The 23,281-nt window shown below is 47.5% G+C and overlaps 1 protein-coding gene across 1 annotated transcript in view; it reads left to right on the forward strand.

Moving 5' to 3' along the window:
• CFAP54 (cilia and flagella associated protein 54) overlaps positions 1-23,281 on the forward strand; it is a 3,669,934-nt gene that overhangs the window by 221,907 nt on the left and 3,424,746 nt on the right. Inside the window, exon 3 of the mRNA XM_069629416.1 lies at positions 6,284-6,427. Within this exon, the coding sequence (XP_069485517.1) occupies positions 6,284-6,427 (144 nt within the window). The remainder of the gene's footprint in view (positions 1-6,283; positions 6,428-23,281) is intronic.

Below are 23,281 nucleotides of genomic sequence, written 5' to 3' on the forward strand. Positions count from 1 at the left end.
GGGTCCTCTTCCATCAGCTCCTCATTGGTTCTTTCGTTCGAATGGCGACTCAGCCTTTCCAGTCCTAGAGACCTGCTTTCTGTGCAGCTTTCCCCCATTCACACAGCCTGGCTGTCAATCACACAGCAGGGTGGCTGTCCTGGCAAGGACAGTCACCCAGCCAATCAAACAGGAGTGTTCCTTGGGTTACCAAGGGAACCCATGGCAGGAGTCCGAAGATCCCTCCCTCACATCCTGCCTACCCAGACTTTCAGACGCCTTAAGAAGGGCTTCTGTGCAGAATCCTGCGAAAAGACGGCGAACAAAGAGACCAAACCTGGTTTGGTGCGCAGAGTAAAACACGAGAAAGACTTTAACAAAAAGAAATGGTGAATAAACCCAGCCGGAGACGAAATAAAATATATTTGGTCAAGCGGGTTTATGTTCGAGGCTAATAAAATAGCTTAAAACAATACCATGGTTATTTAAGATAACCGCGGTATGAAAAATAGGGTAGTAACCACTGCCACTAGCCAAGTCTTGATGAAAAGGGAGCGAAACAGTGCTCCAAGAGAAACAGACAAAAAGGGATAAGAATTAACCCTTTCCAATACTCCATGTAAGATGGGGTGTACTGGGTCTGTGATTTAGAGAGACTACATGAAGTTAATGGCAACTTTACATATTTCTGGGAGACCGTAGCCAGTCCCAGAAAAAAAATTGGAGTCAGTGGAAAGTCTAAAAGACAACCCTGTGTCACTGCACTGAGGGTGCTGTGTAACACACATAAAAATGATGCTTATGGAGTAGGTGAGGCTCCAGAGCGCAAGATCACTCGATTGGTAAAAACACACACAGCAAAACACATGTAACCACCTAAAAAAACCAGGTGAAAAAAAATAAACCCCAGAAATCCAGCAAAGCTGCTGAGGGACTCGTTAGGTGAGGGAAATCAGCCATTTATGAGAATTCTCCCTAGCACAGACACACTGACCTTCTCCCCAGGCCCGTCCACTCACTCCGGGTTAGTAATGTAACGGTATTCTCCACAGGCTCACCTCTTCCTTATGTCGGTGCAGGTAGTTGCCAAGCCACCTCTACTCCTCGTGCCCTCGCTCACCTTTAGAATGCCAAGCATGCCATTATACACCGGGTACCTGTCAGCAGTGACCCTACCAGCAAATATGAACAGCACTTATTACCACGCGTGTCTCACTCCTCTTTCAAAGAACTGCTTCAACTACTGCAAAATAAAGTAACAACCTTCTCCACCAAAAGAGGCAACTATACAATTGCCCATACGATGCACATCACCTGTCTCACTATGCACCTCCCCTGCTCTTACACATGTGCGCGCACACACACACACACACACACACACACACACACACACACACACACACACACACACACACACACACACACACACACCCCACTCTCTCTCTCTCTCTCTCTCTCTCTCTCTCTCTCTCTCTCTCTCTCTCTCTCTCTCTCTCTCTCTCTCTCTCTCTCTCTCTCCCTATTGGGTAGCAAAATCTACGACTGGTGGTCCTCCCACCTTGAGGATGGGTCCTATACACCATAAAATACAATCACTCCATCTACTGTGGGCATGCAACCATAATACAGCACGTTCTTGCTCGGTTTCACTCGCGTATCCTAGAGATCCTAGAGTCCTCTCGGCACCAACCCTCCCTTGCTGGCTCACTCCCACCCTGAGCACAGGCAGCACTCAGGACCAGGCAGACTTTCATTAACTCAGCGTCTGCAGGACTCCTTGGTGTTGCACGTGGAACTGGCCTGCGGTAGCTGGACCCATGCCCCCAGGGAGGGAGGCCAGAATGCCTCCAAAAATGTATTTGGGGTCTTCTAACGGCATGTAATCAGAACTGGTTTATGAGAGCTGACAAATTGGCTCAAGGCACACAAAAATATATACTGATAATACAATGTGTGCACAGTTAGAAAACCGTTGCTCTACAAACTTCACATCTTCGCTGTTCTCACGAATATGACTGGTTATAATATGTCATTCCCCTATAGCTAAACGTATGTTAGTTGAATGTGATTGGAGCAAAACAGACCTGCTCTTTCCTGGTTTGTTCCCTCCACATTGCAGTGCCACATTGCCTCCCACTCTACCCCACAAAGAGTGGCAGCTCCACGGGTAACCAGATTGTAGACGGTTGGGCCGTAGTTCGAGGGACTGCCAATCCGCCATTGAATCTCTGTGGTCACGCTGACACTATTGACTTCTCTCCTCTTTGTTCTTGTTGGACGTGCAGTGTCCCATGCCCTGCTATTGGTTTCCCTGCATTTTTCAAACTTGCGGGCTTCACCGTCTGCAGAGTCCCCTCTCCTCTCAGGTGTTGCATTTACCTGGGGTTTCCCTGGCTGACATATGTGGCTCTCTACCTATGCTTGCTGCAGCGTCTCTCTCCAGTTCAGCTTCTGTGTCCCAGTTAAATGGGAATTCCTACTTGGAGAAATATTCATTTTCTGGTTGACAACAAATTGTCACATCATCTAATTGCCAGTCTCTATATTGTATGTCCTTCAAGTTGTCTGATATTCCCAAGTCGGCTATAAAAGAATTTGGGAGTTCCTCAGAGGAACTGGAGTCTGTGCTCATCCAGTGAGGTCCCACTTAACTCGACCCCTAGGGAGGGTGTTGTGGAGCGGGCTCACCTCCCTAGTCTCACAGGGGTGGGAGGGGTCCCCTTTGGGACACATTGCTTCTTTGTTGCAGGTCCTAGTGCACTCAAACCACCATAAAAAAAATCGGACACTTGCTAACGTTTGGTGTTTTCCACCTATCAGAGGAGTCCTTCGGCTGTTTTTATCACTGCTAGATGGGTCCTCCCCAGCGGAGGGTTGTATTCCCTTTTCTATGTCTGATGGATGTGCTGAACCTCAGCTCACTCTTGTTCGTTACAGTACTGGGAGTAATCATTATTACTCTTCCACCTCTCCTCTTATTCATAGTATTCGTGAAGGGTAGTTTTTCAAGAGGAAACTTCAATTCTATATGACAATAACACACAGTGGTCTGAATGGGTGGTTTTGTCAAGGTGTTGGAGGAAGGTGCTTTAGGGAGTTCCTTTATGGAACCGGAGTCCCTGTCACTCAGATGGAAGACTCTCTCTGTGAGGTCCTGCTTACCGCCACTCCTAGGGGGATTATTGCATAGCAGGCCATCTCCCTAGCCTCACAAGGAAAGCCCCCCCTGTGGGGAGAAGTGACAGAATCCTGCGATTGGGTCTGCAGGGACAAAATAGAGAAGGCATAAGGACCCACACTTGAGAAAATTTGATTGGGGTACAAGTGTTGAAGTCATGTTATTCCCTTTGATTTTCCTTGTTTAAATATCATTGCTCGGCCGTCTGAACATGTGTTTGCCAGTTCAATTACTACGAGTTTTGGGATAAGTATCTATTTAGATGTTTTCCAATATTCCGAGGTCATCTCTTGGATGGGCACAGCTCACGGGAAGTTCCTCATTTTGGTTACGTTCTGTCATTTCTGTTATCCAGAAGGATAGATTGAGGGCAGTAGGGTGCATCTACAATTTGGAAATGTTTCTTCATGCTATTAGGCATGCTAGATTAATAAAGCAAAGTATAGGCTTTGCCAGTAGACAAGAGTATCAGCATAATAAAGGTTCTCTAGGCACTTCCTTCTCCACCATCGAAATCTTTTAATGCATCACATTCCCCCAGAAGGTTGCTACTTGTGGACAGAACCATGCTAGATGGGAAAAGCTTGAATCATTTGCCTTGTATGTTGCGCATGCCCTAGGGGATGTGATGTTTGATCAAATTTCCTGATTTTTCGGGCGGGGGGGTGTATCAGGTTTGATGTAAGTAGTTGAAGGGCTCCGATTTGATCGTAGGAAGGTTATGGGGAGTCGCATTGGGATATTATTGAAGAGGTATAGAAATTTCAATATCAGAGCCATTTTGATTGCCACTATTCTCCACATGATGCAAAACTGGGAGTTTTGTCCATTGTTTTACCCTTCACTCGAGCCGATTGTAGCAAAGTGGCATAATTAAGGTCCAAGATTGCTGGAGCTTGCTATGCTATATGTACACCCATTATCAGACGGAGACCGGTGTGAGGGGTCAGAAATGTGAGGGAGACCACGTTGTGACATTTTCTCAACATATGCCATTTTATTAGAATATAAGGTTGGATGAATGCCTCACTATCCCTACCCTGACAAGGATTTCCCTGCCTGAAATCAACTAAAGGGAACCCTGTAACAAAGGAGATCTGTCCCTCACACTTAAGCATACAACAAATAAACAGGGAAATAGAAAGCAGTTCAAAACAATAATGCTTGAGTTCATAAAGTAACCAAAGTCTCTCTTCAGAACCTGGGTGAACTCCCATTCCCCAGGTTTTAAGCGTGATGCTGCTCCACAGTTGAAGAAAAGAACACCAGGAAATCCTGATTTGCAACCAAGTTCCAGAATCGTTTGATGTAAAGTCAACTCGTTAACAGAAAGTTCCAACACATGGATTATAAGTTTACTCTTCTTTGAACAGGTTTTCAGTCCTTCAATAGCAACAATGTTTATATTGGCCAGGATGCTTTGCCACTTTAACAATTCCAGGAAATATAACATATCTCCAACAGTCTTGCTTGTCTCTTCCTCCAGTACTAATAAAATGTGCAATGTCACTATCAAGACCACCTTGTAGCACTCCTCCACCTTCCACGTGGCCTGCCTCCTTGCCAGGCCTACAATCTCCAAACATTTGCCATTCGGGTCTACTCCCCTGCCTAAACAACTTTTCCCAATCACAAATGCTTTTTATGGTCAATGTCAACTGACAAGAGGTTGCAACAGTTCCACAGCATTCAACAAAGGACATCTTTAAGCATTTCAACACCTTTTTAGGGAAGACAAGATTCACATTGATGCTCTTGAACACTTTTCTGTGAATGATGTACTTTTTCTTCTGGACACTTGTCCCCAGAAGGGCAGCCTTTTGCCACTCTTTCCCCACTTCACAAACAACCAAAGACTGACAGGGATAGGGTCTCCTTCAGACTCTTCCCCTGGTTAGGACAAGCTGTGGGTATCCCAATGTATACCAAGTGTTGTATATTATATGGGAACTTAGTTCCAGAGTTTACATTCCTTGCATTAGCCCCTTCTGCTGTTTGCAATATTGGACAGATATCGTTAGTCTTCTTTCCAGCCTCTCTTGGCTTGGGCAATGCTTACTGACATCTCTCAATAACGGCGCCCCATAGTTGGTTGGGTTTAACGCCAACTCCCACTTTCAAGATGTGAGGAACCTGAGGGCGCTCTCACTTCTTTTTCCCCAGAATCCTCATGTCAGGTGGCCAGGGAACGGCCATCACTTTTGGATCCCGACCCTGGGGGTGGATATGTGAGGGAGGATCAACTGGGTTGAGGGAACTTGGGAGAGGATGTCCTTAGGTGGGACATGGTATCCCCCATTCCCTTTTGAAAATGAACCTTCTATCCCTACAGCATTTGTAGGTTACTGTTAGCCTTTTCCCCTTTCACCCCTACAAAATGTTCCCCAGAAATACAATGTTTTCACTGGGACGAAGAAGAGACCAACTAGGAGGGCACATACTCCTTTGGGTGAGGGAAATATATATCAACCTCATATTCTTAATACAGACACATATCCGCCTCATATTGTTAATGCAGACAGATATGAGGCAAAGACCAAAATGAGGAGGAGACAACACAAACCTATGAACACTTCCTTTAATGTAAACTTGCCGAAACACCACTCTGGTACTGAGATGAAGAAGTGGGCTTTGGAGGAGTTCAGATGGAGCAGCCAGGCATGTCCCTTTAAACTATGGTCAGGCAATTCAACTAAATGACCCTCACCATGGTCACTTAGCAAGCTCAATGGAGAGAGGGAGAGAGAGACTCAATAAATGTATTTAACATAATCTAAAAAACAAATCTCCACTGATAACAAAGTACGCTGTCATCTACAAATAGTATTTTGTGACCCCGCTCACGCGTCGTTCCGTGTTTTGTTTCTCTTTAAATTTTTGTCAAATAAACTGGATACTTTGAAGATTTGACACTTGTTGGGCTGACTTTCTAAATTTTGGTGGAGTTATGTGCTGGCGTTGGCTTCGTTTGGAGTGCAAATCCCTTTTCAGGAACTCACAAATGCTTTCCTGGTTGTTTTACTTTTCACCCTGTCAATGCTTGTATCTAAGTTCATTAAATTCAGTGTATGAAGATATTAAGCGTGTCAATAAGCGTTTTCATCATAAAACATGTTTTTTCTCCAGGAGTACAAATTGGCTCTTTTGCAATGTTATGGACGGTACCTGCAGCAGTTTACTTCAGCGAATATTGAGGAGCTACGAGATGTCAACCAGTTTAAGCTGACCTTCTTTCCAGATGGACTGGGAGATGCAAAGGCTGTACCGATGGTAGGGGAACTCTTCTTGCAATGGTTTTAGAATAAAGTTAATCGAAATGTTTAGAGGAATTTGCAGCATTGCTGTGGTGTAGCGGATATTCCAGAGATTTTTTCTTGTTGCGGTTATTGATTCAGGCATTCAGATTCGTTAAAGTACCATGGTAACATCAAATTGCCATTTTAGCTTCCATACGTCACAACCTACCGTGTTTGTTCCTGAATTGCTTAACCTTCATGTGCTCCTATTTTATGTCTATCTGAAAAGAACGGACACAGTCATCAGTGCATCCCTTAGGTATCTTTCCTTTTTTCTGTTGTTTTTGTACAACCCTTCCTCTAGGCTAAACCTATTACATTTTTGTACTATCCGCTTCATCGTTCCTTCGATGCTTAAACTGAAAGCACACCTTCCATTGCTCAATGTTCACCCCTCACTGCTCAATAATGTTCACCCCTTTTCGCCTCACAGCCATAGGTAACTCTTCCCATTTTAATAGCATTTTCACTTGCCCCATGATGTGGAACTTGTTGCATTTTTGCAGGTAACATCCCTCCCTGTTTCGCACTTTCCTTTAATACTCGCACCAGCAATGGGATACTGGGGCCTATGCTGTTATCTGATTTACACCCCATTTCCACACACAGGAGACATCTCTACCATTCCACATGCAGTTTATAGTGTGCGCTCTCATTTTACTTTATTTTACTGCAGTCCCATACTGAAGCAAGATATTTTCTGCACGCTTTGAACATATGCAAAGGGCTGGACTGTGAAAGGGTGGCAGTCTATACATTGTCCCACAGAGAATCTCATCTGGATGTAGTACAAATTCTGCCCTAGATTTTTGTATAAATGTAGGAGTTTGGCATTGTACGGCTGTTTTTATTCTGAAAGGTTTGAGAGTGGATTTTGGGGTTACTACATAGCTTATCTTCATTTAAACAAAATTACATTTTGTTTTTCAAATCTGTATTTCGGTAACATATGAAAATGCACCACAGGTTTTACTAAGAAAAGCAAAAGATACCCTCTCAGCGTATCATCATATTATATAAGATAAATAAAGTGTATGCTTATGTGCTGATGTTTTAAAATGAAAAGATAGATTATGCTGTAATTGTGTTGGAGTGCACACTTTGAAACTTGAAGTTATACATTTATTTTACTTGCCCATTAATGATGGATGAGTTGTGGGTATTAATTCAAGAGTAAGAACATGGCTGTGTGTTGTGTCTCTCCCTTTGTGCAATATTTTTGAATCATTTGTTAACTGGCACAGTGAGGATACAATCGCAATGAAAAACATGTTGTACTTAGTTTCTAAAGAGAGATACAATAGTAGTCTTCTAGGTAGGCGGGTCATCAAGGTCCAGTGGCCATTGGGAAATGTGTGCCAAAGTATATGTCTATCATACCCTGGTCTTAATGGGAGCTAACGCTCAAATGTTGCGAACTTTTACTCCAACCAGCTCAAACACAGAATCGCTGGTGTCATCTTGCCAAACTCATGGGGGTGACGGAAGTGATGTCACACACCCGCTGTGCCCCTGCAGATATAACACAAGTGAGATAATCTGAAATTTAACATCAATTACTTCACAAGAATTGGCCTCACACAACCCTTGGCCCTAATGACATTTAATAAGTGAACAGATGGCAACGGAAACAGTCTTGAGGACAGCTCAAATGGTTTTTATTGGTATATGAGGGGCCTGGGGCTGTCTCTCTCTCGCCTTACCCCAAAACCTCCTCCCTAGCCCAGATGTCCTTAACCCCAGGTTAGTTCTAGAGATTGCTAACATTTACTGTCTATTACCTTCTCTTTTACGTGTGGCTTCCCTGTAGGCAGGCAGTCTAGAATACCTTCAGGACTTCCTAACTGTGCTTACCAATAGGTTAGTGTTCTAATGTGAGTTTGGTTAATGCCTTCCACTAGCTTGTGTAGTCAGGCTAGATCAGTCACTCCCGTTTACTTCTTCTCCACTACTTTCTTTAAAAAAAAAAAAAAAGTTTTATATTCATTCATGGACACCAAACAGTTACATCAGCAGTTGTATCTTGTAGATGCGCTTCTCGCCATTTTACAGTACACCACTTTGGTATTATATCCAGTAATTTTATTGTTCATGAGGTTTCTTACTTCACATCCTCAACAGATTCAACATTACTTTTATTTTTAACTTGGCCCCTCCCCCTCCCCTCTCCCTCCCTAACCCCAACTTGTATGGCTTAGTCCTCCACCTCTAGGTTTAGTGCTTCCCAGTCCGTCTCCTCAGGGGCGGTTCATGGCCTACATTCCCTTTTGCTCAACACACATTAACATTTCTAAGTAACCCAGGTTTATGAAAGCAATTTTCCCTGTCCTTTACGTATTCATGAAATGGCTTCCATACTGGCAAAAACCTCAGAAAATGTTCAGCTTTCAGGGTGCATAACTTCTTCATATCCATTAATCCCCAGATCTTAACCCACCACCATGCGATAAATGGGCCCTCCATCGTGTTCCATCCTTGCACCAATGTCATTTGTGCTGCCATCAGCAAATGTGCAATCAGGGTGGCTTTATGCCCGGTAGCCGCATAAAACCCTTCCACTTCAGCCCCCAATAATATCATCTTTGGTGAGTCTGGTAATTGCACCCCTGTGATCTCCTTTATATGACCCAGGATCTCTTTCTAATAAATTACTGCTTTCGGGCATGTCCACCACTTTTGGTATGGGTCCCCTTTCCCTCTGAATACTGAAAGTGAGAGGTCCCCAAATTGCACTTAACCACTCCCAATGAGAGTCAAATAGGACACATCCCCGAAGGGAATGAAACCAAGACCAAGTACTCGTGATATCAAAAATCGTTTATCTAAAATAGGGTAAGCAAAAGCTACTTTGCCAACTCCGAGAGCGCTCTCCCGCAAACATGTTACATTCTGTTTTTAAAGCATGATTTCGTCATCAACGACGGGGAGGCCTAGGGGGGTACATCGACAATGGGGATTGGTTGCTAAAGTCTGGCACCTATGGGCTCCATAGGTTCATGGCTCTGTGATTGGCAGAGGCTCATATGATGCTGTGATGACGCTTCTTGGGTCATTCGGTCAGCTGGGCTCATCGGGCTGGCATGCAGGTCCAGACAGCTCTCAAAGTGATAATGTCGAGTTTTCTAACAGTTGCTAACACTTACCCTTGCGGCCACGCATGCTCATTCATCTATCATTTAGAAATCATTGTGTCCTGTAAATCTACAAAGCCAATTAACAAGGGGGTCCTGGGAGTCCCTCTGCCAGACATTAGTCCTGGTTACGAGAGACTTACCCAGAGTCTTTAGCTCACGATCTTTCACAGAGAAGAAATATCCCAAACATATCAGTCTTTGTCCTGCCCTTGGGCAGTCCAGCACCGAAATGCTAGGCAATTCTCCTCTGAACAAGAGTACCAACAGAAACCCCAGACACTTGTTTCGGTCTGGTTGGACCTCATCAGTAGGGTGGATCTGTGCCTCTCTAAGAATAGTGAGCAAGGGGTCCACGTCTGGATTCCCCTAGTAATTTAGGGTGAGACCCAAAGTTACTTAAATATGCAAATTAACAAGGGGGACCTGGGAGTCTAGAGACCCAAGCTACTCCTCACTGATGACGCCCAACAAGGCTGAAACATGTCTGGGGATGCTTGTGGTCTCGTGCAAAAGGGATGTGACCTAACAGTTCGGGCTGGACTACCCCTCTGGGGGTGGGACCAAGCCTGATTTGCATATGGTCTTTCCCCTTTTGTAATGGCTTGGCAGGCAAAGAACGATGGTCTGGAGGGTTGCCCAGAGCAATGCCAGAGGTCAAGATTTGTTCTAAAGCTTCCAGCCATCAACTCTTTTGTTTAATCTACAAAGCCTACAAAGCCATTAATCTAACATCAAAAGAGAGTAAAGTGTATGGTTTAGATTATTTATTCCAAGTCAGAGGTTAAGGGTACCTTAACAGGTCTGGTGTTAAATCTTATTAGTGAACGGGTCAACAATAAGTTATTGTGCTCTGAGACATGTTTATTCAGAGGCCCATAGGTTAGAATAACAGAGTCACTTGGAATGTTCACCTGGCACTTCAAATGGGGGACACAGGAATGGAGTGTACATTACAACTAGACATCAGGTCATGGCCAGCATATATCATAGTGGTTAAGGGTTTTACTGCGAGATAAGGGTCGGTTTATTCAAACACCATTGTATAGCCCCTTTGGGTCATCATGGCATGGTGGGCTGAGGAGAGTTGGGCTTGTTTATTCACGCAAATATACCCACTATTCCTCCGTACATGATAGCTCCTCTAGAATCGACTTATTCCTGGTGTCAAGTGAAATAATGGGGAGGATTGAGGGAGCACAGATACTTACCCGCACCTTTTCGGACCATACTCCGATCACCCTTGCGGTGGAATTGGGAACCCCCGCTCCAACATTCAACACTTGGCGATTAAAATCCACCGCACTGCGCGACATTGTGTTTAAAGCTGATATCCTTGCTGACATCGAGTCCTTCTTTGAGCATAACGTCCCCCAGGCCACCACCATTGGGGTACGATGGGATGCCTTTAAGGCTTATATTAGAGGAATGTCCAAATCCAAGAAAGCTGGGGTATTAAAGACCATTCGGGCCGACCTTAGCCGCTCTGAGTCCAGATTACGTGACCTAGCGCAGAAATGTACAACATCAGCCAACCCCGCTACTCTTGCCCTTATCAGCAAGGAACTTCAGCTATTCAATTCGCACAGTGCCAGGGAAATGCAATACTTCAGCCGCCCACTTACTGCTCGGAAGTATGGGGAGGGCGAGAGACTCGGTAGAACACTGGCTACCCTGACAAGGGGAGAATGGGGACAGGCCCAGATCGCCTGCATCAAGGATGAACAGGGCACCACACAATGGTCGGACCGGCAGATACTGGACATCTTCACCAAGTTCTACACAAACCTTTACCCCCAACCCCCTGAGCATAGCAAACAGCTTATGAGGGATCTCCTTGTCCGTATACCCACAACTAGTATCTCACTTGCAACCAGGGACCAACTAGACGCCCCGCTCCGACTCAATGAGATAGTTTCCGTCATCTCCGATCCCCCCCAAGGGCAAGGCCCCTGGTCCTGATGGACGAATTCTATCAGGAACACATTGCCATATTGGCCCCCAAGCTCTTGGAGGTGTGGGAGGAGTCCCTCTGCATGTCTGCCCTACCCTCGACCTTGCGCAAAGCCGTAATAACGGTGCTACTTAAGCCCAGTGAGGAATGCGGATCCTATAGACCCTTCTCACTGATGAATCTAGACACAAAGATTTTTGCTAAAGTAATAGCGAACTGTTTCCTTCCAGTGATGACTTGCATGGTCCACAAGGATCAGGCAGGCTTCGTACCTGGTAGATCCACCTCCCATAACATCAGGCGGCTACTTAACGTCATGTCACGGATAGACCAGGGTTCAAATGCAGTTGCGGTCACATTGGACGCCCAAAAGGCGTTTGACATGGTATCCTGGAGATACCTGTGGATGGTGCTGGAAACGATGGGCATAGGCCCTAACATGATCAATTATATCAAATTACTATACACCTCCCCAGTGGCCAGGGTACGGGTCAACTCTCTAACATCGTCTCTGATCCTGCTCTCCAGAGGTACCCGCCAGGGTTGCCCATTCTCTCCTATCCTCTTCGCCCTAGCAATAGTGCCCATGGCAGATCATATCAGAACATGTCACGCCCACCGGGGGATTCGACTGAAAGACACCTGAGATCATATCCCTGTATGCGGATGATGTGTTACTGTACATAAGGGACCCTTCCACCCATCTAGACCCAATATTACATAACATCACACGAATCGGCACTCATGATTTACAATTAACTATACCAAATCTGAGTTCTTCCCACTCAATAGTTCCATCCAACAACCGGCCACTGAATACCCACTTCGCTGGTCTCCCAATGGGATCAAATACTAAATGTATCCCTTACCAAGGACACTCTCCTCACCGACAATTACATGGCAATATCACAGCTTGCTGAAACCAAAATGACTCGCTGGCGCTCTCTCCCGTTGTCACTTGCTGGGAAGCTTTCACTCATCAAGATGGTGTTGCTACCTAAGTTCTTATGCACTTTCTCTAACATACCCATCTGGCCAGGGAGAACATACTTTCGGATGCGGAACCAAGAAATGGTCTGACATGACCCTCCCATATGAGAGAGGAGGATTCACCGCCCCTGATCTGATGCTATACTGGCTGGCGGCACAGGCCCAATATGCCTCCCATTGGTACCCTGGGATCCCTGCCCGCATGTCAAACTGGAAACACTTGCGGCTGACAATGTTAATGTAATGACACTAATTTTACATTGACAATACATACCAGACTCCCCCATAGACCCAGTAGGCACCACTGGATATGCATGGGGCCGTCTCTTTGGGTTGACAGCGGATCAGCACCCCTATTACAAGTGGCTTCCCGTGTGGGGGTTCCCCGGGTTAGAGCCCACGCACGATGTAGCCCTCTCACAACACTGGAGTAATCTGGGTTATCAGGCTCTGACAGATTTTTACCCTGACGGGCAGTTTATAAACACACAGACATGGAAGCCGGGTCACTCCCGGTCGGCCCTAGAACTCCTGCAATATTACAGACTTCACGCTGCTTTCTGAGCCGCATGGCCCGACTTCCCTGATGAGCCTCCCCCACCCCCCCCCCGACTCCCCAGGGATTGCCTATATCGCTAATTCGGGAGATGCCCGGGGCATTGTATCCGCACTGTATAAGCTACTACTAATAAATGCCCCTTCCCAGCCCTCTAGGGCACGGGACGAGTGGGCAGAGGAACTGGGCCTCGAGGTCTCCGATCACCTATGGGGGGAAATGTGCTTGCACACTAACAGAGTCTCCCTCAATTTCTGTTACCGCGCCATGCAATTTAAACTGCTAAATAGGCTGTATTACATGCCCCTCAGGATCTCCAAATTTGCTAATACTGGCTTGCACGCTTGCCCCCGCTGTAAAATGGAAAATGTAGACCATTTACATATGTTTTGGACATGCCATAAAGTGAGAGAATTTTGGGGAAAAATACTATCCGACATTGTCGGAGATTAGTGAGAGTGTAATTGACCCGGACCCCTTGGGAGTGCTGTTCGGGGTATGGGGGTGGTATTCTTTATGGCCGGGGTCTGTATGTTGGGAGCAGGATTATAGAGACAAGCGACTTTCTGCAGGCAGGCCTTGAGCTGTGCCGCAGCCGGGTCAGTGAGGTAAGACAGAAGACAGAAGATACAGTGTGAAGTTTGTTTCATTTGCGCGGCCAATCTCCCATGAGAACCGGACGGCTGCTGGGATGACAGGGGGGAGGAGGTGGGGGGAGTAGCTTGCTCACGGTGCACGTCTCAGGGGGAAGGCTTCAGGCCTGTGTTCAGAATTCATGGCTGGGCCAGCCATGGTATGAAACAAAATGGAGTCGGTGGGCACATAATGTGGAGTCTTGTTAGGTTGTAGTCTAGTCTGTCCTCAGGGATCACAGTTCTCTGGGGTATTCCCATGCGGGTGCTCCGGGCCCGGGGCCCTGAACCCAAAGCAGCCGCACAAAAACTCACCCAGGAAGTGTGTTGACTCAGAATGGATGGGGGTGGTCCGAGACCCCCTCCTCCCACACATTAGTCTCCAGCACCAGGGGGGATATTTTGTGTTTCTTCCATGTAATCGATGGGGTGGGGACAGGTACCATCTATAACAGATTCATAAGCTGTCTCTTTGATAGGTGTGCTTTTAGATATTTTGTGCACCCTCCCCCAAATCTGTCCCCATTCTTCCTCCGTGATTGGTTCACTCAAATCTTTCTCCCAGTTTTCTTTATATGAAAGCTTGTCTCCCATTTGCGTGTTATCTAACAAACTATATAGTCTTGCTATCCCTCTAGAAGTCGCACCTTCTCCAGCATTGGATCTTTCATGGATTCACATGCTTAGAATATTCCCTGTCGTCAGGCTGGGAATCCCCGGTACATTATATAGACCCTTTCCCGTAGGAAAACTTTTTCGACGCTTATGCGTCCTATCCACCTCGTTTTGTATCATGCGTGCCCGTGCCGTCAGGACGTCATGATATAAATACAGGCTCCGCCCCCGCGCTCCCTCAGATTTCAACCGTCTTTCAAAGTAGTGGGATCCTCGTGTTTTACTACTAGTGAAAACTAGGTTGTTTTGTCTTTTTCGCTTCGGCGAAGTTCAAATTCTGGAGAATTATGTCCGGAAAAGCGTTATTTCGCCCGTGTGCAACCTGTGGCCTCAAGAAGGTTTATGAAGGAGATGGCCACATGGACTGTATCTACTGTCTCCACCCGCACCACTCGGCGGATACATGCGAAATTTGTCAGGGTTTCTCCCAAAAAACCCTTAAGGACCGAAAAAGAAGGCTGGTCGACTGGCTTAATGACGGAGCAGGGGCCTACCCGGCTTCGGAAGTTGGCTCCACGGCCTCCAGGAGTAAGTCGGAACCTCCATCGAAGAAGGTACGGCCAGCTGAAATGCGCTCTGAGGACAAGCATAAGAGGAAACAGGATGGATCTTCCTCATCACATAAAAAGTCCTCCTCCTCATCATCTAAGACGGAGAGGCTAGCGCTGTCTAAATCCTCCTCAGGGGACCGTCCCAGGTCTTCCATGAGTCGGGATGCCTCAGCCGGGAAGTCGGCATCAAAATCGACGACAAAGTCTAAGAGCTCGACGACGACTTGCTCGTCGACCTCGGTGTCATTGACGATGCCTATTACCGTTCAAGCAGCAGCGGTGGGGATTCCCCCGTCGACGGAGACTCAGTCCATAGCTTGGCTGCCCGAGGTTTATGACCCGATCCCCCCCGGAGGTCTTACTGCAGCCAGACACGGTCGGCTCGGTAGAAGGAGAAGGTGATCCGGTTCTGCAGCCATCGGATTTAGGCTTACGGCCTTCCACGTTGACGGCGACGAGTGCGAGCGGGGATATGGTACCGATATCGTCCACGTTATTGACCCCCCAGACGGTTTTGTCTCTGGATGTGCTTAATACTCTTCAGAAGCTCCTGCAGCGGCTGGATACGCAGTTCCCTCAACCCGGGACGTCATCGTCACTTTTGTCTGTACCCTCCGTCGACGAGCAAACTTGTACGGCTCGATCGACGACGAAACACCCATCGGCTCCCCAGGCAGTAATAGATCGTCCTCGAGCACAGGAGGAGGGTGAGTTGTCGGAGTCCGATTCTATACTGGGTGACTCAGGGTCAGACATCTCCCGGTCACCTTCGAGGGACCCAACATGGAATTCGGATGTAGAGGTAGAGTCTACGAGAAGCCAGTCACAGCCATCACCCCCGGATGATGTGGGAGCCTTCCATGCAATGATGGGGAAAGCTTGTTCCGAATTCGGCTTGATTCCTGAGGAGCAGAAGAAAGACTGTTTCCTTTTTGACCATATGGGTCAAAGGAGAAAATCGGTATTTGCCATCCCAATCCTAGACCACGTGTGGCAAGAAGGTCTCAAGACGATGCGCCATCCGTTCTCGGAACCAGCCATAAAGGGACGGCTCGAGAAAAAGTTTAAAGCTCCGGAGTCCACTCCAAAATGTCTAACAGCACAGCCTCTGTCTGACTCGGTGGTGTCGGCGGCAGCGGCTAGGAAGGCCAGGGTCCAGCAAAAATGTTCAACGCCACCTGAAAGCGAGGCTAGGAGACAGGACGCCTTTGGAAAGAAGGTGCTCTCGGTCGGAGCGACGACAGTAAGAGCAGCCAATTCTTTAGCGATCGTATCACGATATGATAGGGAAATGTGGCACAAACTAGCCCCTATCCTAGATCACCTGCCAGACGAACACCGGAAAGCAGCTATGTTACTGGTGCGGGATGGCGAAGAGGCCTCGAACCACGCTATCAATATCGCAGTTGACCTAGCAGAATCTGGGTTCAAACAAATCAACCATGGAGTAGTGCTTCGTCGGCAAGCGTGGCTCAAATGTACTACTTTCCGTCCGGAAGTCCAGTACAAAGTCCTTAACATGCCATGCGAAGGGGAACACCTGTTTGGCGAAAAGGTTGATGAAGCGCTGAAAGGGATGAAAGAAGACACGGATACTGCTAGGTCCCTCGGCGCCCTTCAAACGGGTAAAAATTTTCGTTCTTTTCGCCCCTTCAGGGGTGCTTCTGGAAACTCCCGCTTTGGTGCCTCGAGGGACCGTGGATTCAGGCCCTCTTACTCTTCACAAGGGTTCAGACGAGCGTCCCAGTCGGCACGTGGAAGAAGGGATTATCAAGCCTCCAGACGGCGAGGCTCAGGCCCGTCGTCGACGAAAACCAAGCATACCAGCAACCAATGACGGCCTTCGGAACGTCGTGGGGGGTCGAGTCTCATCACTTCGACCGATGGAACTGCATCACCACAGATAGATGGGTCCTAGACACGATTCGCATGGGTCATGCGCTGCAATTCAAAGACAAGCCTCCGCGTCTTCCTCCTTTATTCTCGACACAGCCCCACCGCCGAATCCTACGTCAAGAGGCGGCGCTTATGTTGCAAAAAGGGGCGGTAGAGAGAGTTCCTGTGGCACAGGAAGGACAAGGAGTTTATTCCAGGTTCTTTGTTGTAAAAAAAGCCAAACGGCAAATGGGGGCCCATTCTCGACCTGAGGGTACTCAACAAGTGGCTAAAGAGCCTAAAATTCAAAATGCTAAAGCTCCAAGAGGTTATCAGGTCGGTGCAACCCATGGATTATCTATCATCACTAGACCTTCAAGATGCTTATTTTCACATTCCAATACGCCCACGACACAGGAGATATTTAAGATTCGTCGTCGGGAGAAAGCATTTTCAGTTCAAGGTCCTCCCGTTCGGGCTCAAGTCCTCCCCCAGGACGTTCACCAAGTGCTTGGCCCCTATAGCGGCCCATTTAAGGAAGGATGGTCGTCATGTCTATCCATATCTAGACGATTGGCTAGTCAGAGGTTCATCCAAGGAACAAACACGAGACAATCTACGAGCCACAATGTCCCTCTTACAGGAACTGGGCTTCGCAATAAACTTCAACAAGTCCTCCGTAGAGCCTTCGAGGACCTTGGTCTTCCTAGGAGCGGAGTTTCATACACACACAAGCCTGGTGAGACCATCCAGCGAAAGAATTCAGAAACTTCAATACAAGGCGTCGGAATGGAGAGTCGGTACCAAGGTCTCGGTGCGCAAGTACATGTCCCTGCTAGGGACCATGTCGTCCTGCATTCCGCTGATAAACAACTGCCGTCTGTTTATGAGACCTTGCCAGGAATTTCTAGCGGACCGTTGGGCGCAGAGCCGAGGTCGATGGTCCGACAGACTGGTCGTCGACGAACAACTAGTTCAAGCACTCGGCTGGTGGAGAGTGTCTACTCATCTAGTGAAAGGGATGCCTCTACTGGAACCAGAGTTCCAAAAGACGGTAGTGACGGATGCATCGCTGAGCGGATGGGGAGCTCATCTGGATATGTTACAAGTACAAGGCCAGTGGTCCTTGCAGGAGTCCTCCCTGCATATCAACCTGCTAGAACTGAGAGCAGTGCGATGGGCTCTAAAATCTTTTCTTCCTCAACTGAGGGACTCAGTGGTGCGTGTCATGACGGACAACACCACTACGATGTTCTACTTGAGAAAACAAGGAGGGACACGTTCCAGGTCCCTATCGACAGAGGCACAGAAAATCTGGCATTGGGCCCTACAACACAACATGAAAATCTTAGCGTTCCACCTACCAGGCGTGAAAAACGTGGAAGCCGATGCCCTCAGCAGAGAAATGAACGAAGTTCACGAATGGGTACTGAACGACCAAAAACTACTACAAGTATTCAAGAAATGGGGACACCCGTCCATAGACCTGTTTGCAACGAAGAACAACAAAAAATGCCATCAGTACGCAAGCAGATGGCCTCAGCAGGGCTCTCTGGGGGATGCGTTCTCCTTTCCATGGACGAACAAATTCATGTACGCATTCCCTCCATTTCCCCTGGTCCGGAGGACGTTGCAATGGATCCTCAGGTACCCATGTCGTGTAATTCTGGTGGCCCCATACTGGGCCAGACAGGTGTGGTTTTCAGACCTGCTACACTTAGCGGCGGCGGAACCGATGAGATTCAAGAAGACCCCCGACCTTCTGTCTCGACAGGACGGGGTTGTTTGGCATCACGACCCGGACAGCCTCCAGTTGACGGCCTGGCTCCTGACTTCGCCGAATTTGGTCGGCTGACGATTCCGGAGGACTGCCGGCGTATCCTACAAGCGGCAAGAGCACCTTCCACAAACGCCTCATATGCGTACAAATGGAAAAGTTTCTGTCAATGGTGTGAGGATCAACCAGGTTTGGCCCCGCAATCGATTAAGCCAGAACAGCTCCTTCCATACTTGCTGCTCTTAGCTCAAAAGGGCCTGTCGGTATCTTCAATAAAAGTACATCTTGCAGCCATTTCCAGGTTTACTCGTCGACGCCACTCGGCACCTTTGTTCAGTGACCGCCTGATTAAGCACTTCCTTAAAGGCCTTTTTCGGAGTTTTCCTCCAGAGAAGAAATTTCCGCCGGAGTGGAGTCTCAATCTGGTCTTAACGTCTCTTATGAAGCCTCCTTTTGAGCCAATGTCATCATCGTCTCTAAAATTTCTGTCGTGGAAATTGGCCTTCCTTGTGGCCATCACTTCAGCACGACGTATTTCAGAAGTTCAGGCTCTAATGGTGGACCCACCATACTTACGATTTTTCAAGAACAAGGTAGTCCTTGCCACTAACCCGCAGTTTATACCAAAAGCTCCGTCGGTGTTCCATAAACACTCCTCTATTGTGTTGCCTACGTTTTTTCTGGATCCATGCTCGGAAGCGGAGCACATGCTACACACATTGGATGTAAAAAGGGCTCTTAAGTTTTATCTCCATCGTACGCAACCGTTCAGAGAAACGAGACAGCTGTTCGTGGCCTATGGGTTAGGTGCTAAAGGAAAAGCCATTTCGAAGCAAGGACTGTCGAGATGGGTGTCATCTACCATCTCGTACTGCCATTCCAGGGCAGGGAAGCCTCTTCTGCGACGGCCAAGAGCTCACTCAACTAGAGCAGCGGCATCGTCGACGGCACTGTGGGCCGGAGTCCCTCTGGGGGACATTTGCATGGCGGCTACTTGGGCGGCTACACACACCTTTACCCGCCATTACTGCCTGTCGCAGCAACATGCAGAAGATACCCGGATGGGACAGGCGGTGCTTCGGCACATATTCCAATAAGGTAAGCCCCGGCTGAGGGGTTGCATCCTATTGAATTTATGACTGTATGTGGTTCGTTTTCCTATGTTAACGATTACTGATGTATACATGATCATAGGGAACGAGTTTTGCGAACAAAGTATATGGGTTTGCATGCACGCCTCCTCTTTGGGGGTGGTACTGCTATGTAATCTATTCTAAGCATGTGAATCCATGAAAGATCCAATGCTGGAGAAGGGAATAGTTTCTTACCTGTAACTCCATTTCTCCAGCATTGGTATCTTTCATGGATTCACATGCGCCCTCCTGCCTCCCCTGAACATGCAAACCAGTTACCCCACTACTTTGGGGGCTGAAATCTGAGGGAGCGTGGGGGCGGAGCCTGTATTTATATCATGACGTCCTGACGGCGCGGGCACGCATGATACAAAACGAGGTGGATAGGACGCATAAGCGTCAAAAGTTTTCCTACGGGAAAGGGTCTATATAATGTACCGGGGATTCCCAGCCTGACGACGGGGAATATTCTAAGCATGTGAATCCATGAAAGATACCAATGCTGGAGAAATGGAGTTACAGGTAAGAAACTATTCCCTTCCTGCATGGTCAGTTTTAGTCCCACCGGAGCCCTTGTGCCCACTTCCTTCACCTTCTTTTGGGACATCCAATGTTAAATTTGTATATATTTGTACCTATCCTTTTCCCCAATACCAAATTTCCATTTACATTAGTCAAACAGAAGGGGGACTCCTCCCTGAAACATTTCCTTCAGGTCAATATTCTCTTCTCCCGTCCAATCTTCCCAGAATTTCTTCTGTTGGCCTGGGGTAAAGTCTGCGTTATGTGCCAATGGGGAAAAGGGGCCTAGTCCTCGCTGTATTTTCTTCCTTCTGACTGCCTTATCCCAACCCCTCACAGACACTTTAGTAGCTTCCAGTAATTGTCCCTCTGCTCCCCAGGCCTCTGTGCTGTGAGCTTCTAACGCTTTCAGTGGAATTGACGTGACAGCTTGTTCTATCCCGCACCAACCTTTTGGGATGTCTTGCCCTGCCCATTTCAAAATCGGCGCTATGTGTGCCGCAGAGATTTTTTTCTATATCTGAGACCCCCAGTCCACCCAGAAGTCTTGGGCTCATCAGGATTTTCTTTTATATCCTCAGCTTCTTTCCGTGCCATACAAAGGTGAATATTGCAGCCTGTAGTTCGTTAATCATTCGGGGTGGTACGTCTACAGGGAGGGAGCCCACCATATAAAGCAATAGGGGAAGCAGGGTCATTTTGACTGCCGCAATTGGTGCAAACCAGGAGAGCTCCTGGGTATCCCATCTATACATATCGTACTGTAATTGCTTCCATAATGGTCTTCTATTTGCTCCCTACAACCCTTTGATTTCCCTCGTCAATTTTATCCCCAGGTATTCTATGTTTTCCTCTTACCAGATTAAGGGGTATAGTTTGCCCAGTTTTGTAATCTCTCCTTGTTCCTCTGTTATGTTTAGCGCCTTCGATTTTGAGTACTTTATGGTGAAACCTGATATTGTGGCAAATTCCTGTAACCTTTCCATCACTCTAGGTAGTGTGTCCCTAGTGTTCTTCAAAAATAACAATATATCGTCTGCATAGAGCGCGATTGTATGTGTTCTCTCCCTGCTTGCCACCCCCAGAATCCTATGGTCCTGTCTAATAACCAACGCAAAGGGCTCCATGGCCATTGCAAAAAAAAAGTGGTGATAGAGGACAACTCTGACACATGCCTCGCCATATTTTAATCTGTGCCGAGCTCTGCCCATTAATCAGAAAGTTTGTTGTTGGAATTTGAAAGTTCGCTAGAACCATCCTAGTGAAGTCGGGGTCACACCCAAATCCCTCCAGGACCAGCCGCAAATATCGGCTATCGAAAGCCTGTCTAGCATCAAGCGGTGATACTGGGAACTGTTGTCCCGTTCTTTTCCCCAGAGCAATTATATCTATAGCGCATCTTACATTATCTTGCGTATGCCGCCCCACTATGAAGCCTGCCTGGTCCTTGTGTATGATCCCCTGTAATACCTTCATCAATCTTGCTGCTAGGACCTTAGTGTACATTTTGGAGTCACTATTTAACAGCACAATCCGTGTGGTCTTGCTCTCAATGATTTTTGTGTCTGGCGTGTTTTGTCGCTTCTCTGCTTTCTTTACTTCCCCCTCCAGTTTCTTAGTGATGAGCCCCCACTCTCTGATATATGCTGCAGATTGCGATATAAATTCTCCCCGGACCACCGCTTTCCCCGCGTCCCACACTATCCTCCAATCTGTCCCCCCGTTATTGGGCCTCATAACAACCCTGCCGGTCCGGAAAGAACGGTGGTGGTAAACCCGCCACCACCTTTCTTTCCGGACTGGCTGATTAAGATTCCTGCTGGCAGGAGATGTCACTCCCGCGAGGTCTGACCTGGCGGGTTTAACACCACCCGCCTGCAGGCGGACATGGAAACACCGGCTCGGTCATCGATGGAACCAGTGTTTCCATGGTCCCCATCCCCATGGAGTCCTATGGGGCTCCATGGGAATGGGGACTTACACAATTCCGCCTCCGGAATTCCCGGGTCACCGGGGTCGTAATGCCCCAGTAATTCCGGGAATCAGGGAGGCGGAATGGTAATAAGAGTCCCGCGGTAACCTTCCGGTTTTTCCGGGTCGGTTACTGCCCGACTTGTAATGAGGCCCATTGTCTTTGAAATAGTTGTTCATGGTTTTCTCCATATGCTCTCCAAGTGCAATATCCCTCAATATCATCTCCCTCAGCCTCCAATGATTCTGCTTTTTCCCCTTGTCATTGCCCACTTCAATTTCTATCATCATCGGGGCATGGTCAGAAAAGTATTTTACCCCAATTTCTACCTTTGTCACTTGCGGGATCAGTGTTGTGGATACTAAGATCATATCAATCCTTGAGAAGCCCTTATGTACCGCCGGGAAATGAGTTTTCTCCCTCTCATGTTCACGAAAGAATCTCCAAGTTTCAATTACCCCTAGATCGCTAAAGAATTTCCCCAATGCCTGCCTGTTCTTCCAGTCTGCAGAAGAGGGCGGGAATGTTTTATCAAATGTGGGGTCCATTACACAGTTGAAATTTTCACCAATCACCACCTGTCCTTCACACCACCCTCCCGGGCATACATTGCAATGAGCGTATGTAGCTGGACCCTTTTGAGCACTAGGTATCTACCTTCAGTATCTTTGTATAGGTGTTGCTTTTTAAAATCCAGACTGGGGCCGCGCAAAATCGCAGCCCCCCCTCCTTCTTTTTTCCCCAATTGATGCGTAAAATTGGTTGGGGAAGTCCTTGTGCGACATTCTTCGTTCATCCTTAGGGAGGAGATGTGTCTCCTGCAAGAACACTATTGATACCTGCAATTCGACAAGTGTCCCCAAGATTGAAAGGCGTTTCACTGGTGTATTTAAACCCTGTACATTCAGGGTTATGATCGGTGCCTCAGCCATTCGCTATATCTGCGGGACCGCATACCATTGGCTGAGGGCATCTGCTCCTTTCCCCCTTTCATGGTCATCCAAGCCCTAAACCATACTAGTACCCCAAGGACACTAATCCTGACCCCTACCCAACTCAC

This window comes from Ambystoma mexicanum, chromosome 12, assembly GCF_040938575.1.
Source record: "Ambystoma mexicanum isolate Mex_15411 chromosome 12, UKY_AmexF1_1, whole genome shotgun sequence".
Classification (NCBI taxonomy): domain Eukaryota; kingdom Metazoa; phylum Chordata; class Amphibia; order Caudata; family Ambystomatidae; genus Ambystoma; species Ambystoma mexicanum.